Source organism: Zea mays, chromosome 8 (assembly GCF_902167145.1).
Source record: "Zea mays cultivar B73 chromosome 8, Zm-B73-REFERENCE-NAM-5.0, whole genome shotgun sequence".
NCBI lineage: Eukaryota > Viridiplantae > Streptophyta > Magnoliopsida > Poales > Poaceae > Zea > Zea mays.
The window spans coordinates 116150127-116153810 of record NC_050103.1 but is presented as its reverse complement, the minus strand read 5'-3'; the positions used below and the strand labels follow the sequence as shown (position 1 = coordinate 116153810).

At 43.9% G+C, this 3684-nt stretch overlaps 1 protein-coding gene across 1 annotated transcript; it reads left to right on the top strand.

The window, feature by feature from the left end:
* The first annotated feature begins 685 nt into the window (after positions 1-685).
* On the top strand, positions 686-3119 carry LOC100283319 (sm-like protein LSM5). The gene is made up of 4 exons (XM_008656781.3): positions 686-1100; positions 1240-1363; positions 2605-2677; positions 2768-3119. Exons 1-4 carry the CDS (start codon positions 1064-1066, stop codon positions 2798-2800), a joined length of 267 nt encoding a protein of 88 aa, XP_008655003.1. The 5' UTR covers positions 686-1063; the 3' UTR covers positions 2801-3119.
* Positions 3120-3684: the final 565 nt, after the last annotated feature.

The following is a 3684-nucleotide window of genomic DNA, read 5'->3' as shown; positions in this document are numbered from 1 at the left end:
TATTATTTGGATCATCACTCACCCCTCATCTCGCCCATCTCCCTTCTCATGATCCCGCCTCCCCCGACTCCCCTGCCCACTCCCATGCTAGTTAGCTAGTTATATAAAGCAGAAAATATATATCAGGTGCACATATATCGGGTACATAGCCCCTGCTTAATACATTAGAGCTATACCACTATATAATCTATGTGTCTATTAATCTATACCACTATATAATTCACTATTTCAAACTTTACAAAAATCACCTAACCAAATCACCCCCACACCCTCAGTCTCCACTAAATCCACCAAACAAATTGCACGTACACTTAATACACCATCTCAGATCGCTAGATAACCCTATCTCTCGTACTCACTCAGATCCAATAGACAATATTATTTGAATCATCTCTCTCATGCGACCCACATCCCTAGCCTCTCCCTCCCCTTCCCTGCGTCCCTGTCACCCCCTCCTCTCACTCACGCTACCGTCGTCGTCGTTAACCCTTCCTCTCGTGTTGTCGCTGCCGTCGCTGACCCCTTCTGTCCCCTCTACAGGATCATAGCATGAGCTATATGGTAGTAGTTAACGATAGTTTCACCTTGTGAGTTGTGATGAGAAAGGCTAACAATATCGTCGATGACATCAGCCCAAAGAACGTAGCCATTGGTTTCGTGTTTTCTTCACCTGGCAAGTGGGTTCGAGTTTTCTTCTCATGCCCAATACATCTCCAGGTCCAAGTGAAACTACACCGATGCTTCTCAGCCCAGCTCCGACCGGGAGGCCAGCTGCGATATGCGCCGTCAATGGAGCAATCGGACGGCTAAGAGAATAACGCACGGCTCCGCTGTGCCCCCGGCCCCCGCCTTCATGTCACTAATCGACAAGGGCGTCTCGAATGGAAGGAGCCCATCCAACCCAACGAAGAAGCAAAATCCCCAATCTCTGCGCCGCCGCCGTTCTGTGTCGTTCTTCGCCCGCCGTCGTTCCGTGTCGTTCTTAGCCCGCCGCCGTTTGTAGTCGCGGCTTCATCGTCGCGTACCGATCCCCACCGCCCCCACTGCCACCAGAGGTGTCGACATGTCTCAGAACAACCCCTCCCAGCTTCTCCCCTCAGGTGCGCGACAGAAGAGTCTCACTTTACGTCGAGCTGTGCTCGTGATTCGGTTGTTTCTGCATTCTATCTTTTTGGGGTTCGGGATCTTGAACCAGCTGTTTCCTCTTACATGGCGTGCGCGAATTGGTGCGGTGACCAGAGCTGATCGACCGGTGCATCGGGTCCAAGATCTGGGTGATCATGAAGGGGGACAAGGAGCTCGTTGGCACCCTCTGCGGCTTTGATGTCTACGTCAATATGGTGCTGGAGGACGTCACCGAGTAGTATGTCGAAAATCACCCCAAACCCCTAAACCCTAGTCCCTAGTCTATGTTCTTGTACGTTGTTTCGTACCATGATGGTTACCCATGTTTGGTTAGATGTTCTTTTCAGTAACTCAGACAACATTCTCACCCAGTGCAAAAATGTTGCTCATACTCATTGCGTCATGTTGGTGGAGTTTGGGCAATTTCTTAGATATAGCTAACCTAGTGAATTGACAATTTTTTAGATATAGCTAACCTAGTGAATTGCGTTCGAGATTTTTGTTATAGAGGGTAGTTCAGACCAATTCCTGTGTCACCAGGCTTGGATTTTACATAACTTTTAATGAAAGAAAAGATAGCCTGTGCTCGTTACATGAAGGCAGCGGAGCTTGAATAATGTCTAAGAGATAATTAATCTAACTGGTGTTGCTTCAGAACTTTGTAAGGGAGCTCTACCCTCAGTTATAACCACTTTGATGAGAAACACAGCTTAGCACTCAGAACGTTTAATTGGGGAGGGGAAGGCTATGAGCCATCATGTCCTTTAGAAAGCTCTACCAGTAAGGGTGGTCCAATTTATTAGTGAAAGACAACAGAGATGCAACTAAGTTATCTTGTGATCACATTCATATCTACTTTCAAAACATGATTCCTTTTGGAGGCTTGATAAACTCCTGGTTCTAAGAGACTCAGAACTACGGAAGCTAAACTCCTTAACATTTAAATCAAACTCTTACCTTGCAGCAAAAGACGTAGCTTATTTTTCTTTGCCATTCTGTATATAAGCTGCAATAAGCCATCATTCCTTTAGAAGAGGATCTATTTTAAAGCTGTACTAGGCAGTTCAGTTTCCCCAAGCCCATGCCTTGAAACTCAATAGTAAAGTTTCCGTAAATTTTGAAATTACATCATGAGATTCTGTAAATCAAAACGTCGATATCAATTGTTCTCTGAACTTTTAGTTGTAGTTACAACAATTAGCTATAATTGAAACAAATGTTCCAAGTTAACTTAGATCATCTATTTTTTCACCAGTTTACCTGCTCTATTAGTGATTTATAACTCCGTTTTGAAGGTGTTGCCTAGGTGCCCGGCGGACCCAACTTGCCTTGGTCTAGGTTACACATTGTCACCTAGGCAACAAGGCGTACCCAGCTTGCCTTGGGTCGTCTTGTCAACGTTGAAACCATGATTTTAGTTTTCAATTGCTTTTCTGAAATCCAGTCAATAACTTCACCAATTTCATGTTTATCCTGCAGTGAATACACTGCTGAAGGGCGCCGTATTACAAAACTTGACCAGATCCTCCTGAACGGCAACAACATAGCCATTGTAAGGATCATGCTCAGATAATGTTGATGTTTAGTGCTTTTGTTATTGTCTAATGCTGCATGTTTAACACATTCACTTGTCCTGTTACAGTTGGTTCCTGGTGGTTCACCACCTGATGTGTAATGAACTTTTGCTTCCCAGAGTATCATTCGTGGTGAAGGCAGCCCCGTGAACTTTGCACCTTATATTTTTTAATCATTGGATGTTTCCTCATCTCGGATGTGTTTCTCCTGTTCATGATTATACCGAAGTTTATTGTTAACTCTGTCAGCATGGAATCTCTCCTCTGTATTGAACTTACTGACCTGAAGTAGTGTGCCTGCATAGCTGTGGTTATATGATTCGCTTTGCTCATCATCATTGTACTGTAATGTGAATTGCAGGCAATGGATTATGAAGAAACCTGATAAATGGAAGCGCATCGGTTGTATTTGGCGTTTGATTGACAGCGTTACTTTTATTTAAAAATTCCATTTTTTTCTATTTTACCTGCCGTCCAAAACCAGTCTAGAGCAATCTAGTGATCTGAGAAGTATTTGTTGGTTAATATTCAATGTTTGGCCTAATCATGAAATTAGGCTTTAGTCTGTTTTCGTCGTCATCTAACAAAGTGAACTTTCTATGTCCTGTACGTCTCCTAGTCGTCCTTTGTAGACTTTCTATGTCCGAAGGTGATTTCATCTTTGTCCAAGCTTTATCTTCTCTTCGGTCGAGGTCGAAGCTTCTCATTTTAGTCTAATAACATTGAAGGTGTCACCCTGCAACACACTTACAAAATAGATTTTGATCGACCTTCGGCAAAGCCTTCTACCTAATAGTAGCTCCTTGTGGGATTAGTTTATTTTCTATAACGAGTTCAAACCGTGAAACTTCACTAAGAAGGCTTTGCACTGAAAGTCTAAAAAACACCTTCCATTGCGTTATGTTGAGGATAATATTCTCGGGCCCCTAGGACCCACGAGTCAGCAAGAGAACGAGGGAAAGGTCTCCTTTGGAAGGACCCGCCC

Excerpts from the sequence above, each read along its gene's own strand:
- LOC100283319 (XM_008656781.3), top strand. The coding sequence starts at position 1,064 with ATGTCTCAGAACAACCCCTCCCAGCTTCTCCCCTCAG. Across the intron at positions 1,101-1,239 it reads CTCCCAGCTTCTCCCCTCAG|AGCTGATCGACCGGTGCATC; the intron begins GTGCGCGACAGA and ends TGCGGTGACCAG. Across the intron at positions 2,678-2,767 it reads ACGGCAACAACATAGCCATT|TTGGTTCCTGGTGGTTCACC; the intron begins GTAAGGATCATG and ends GTCCTGTTACAG.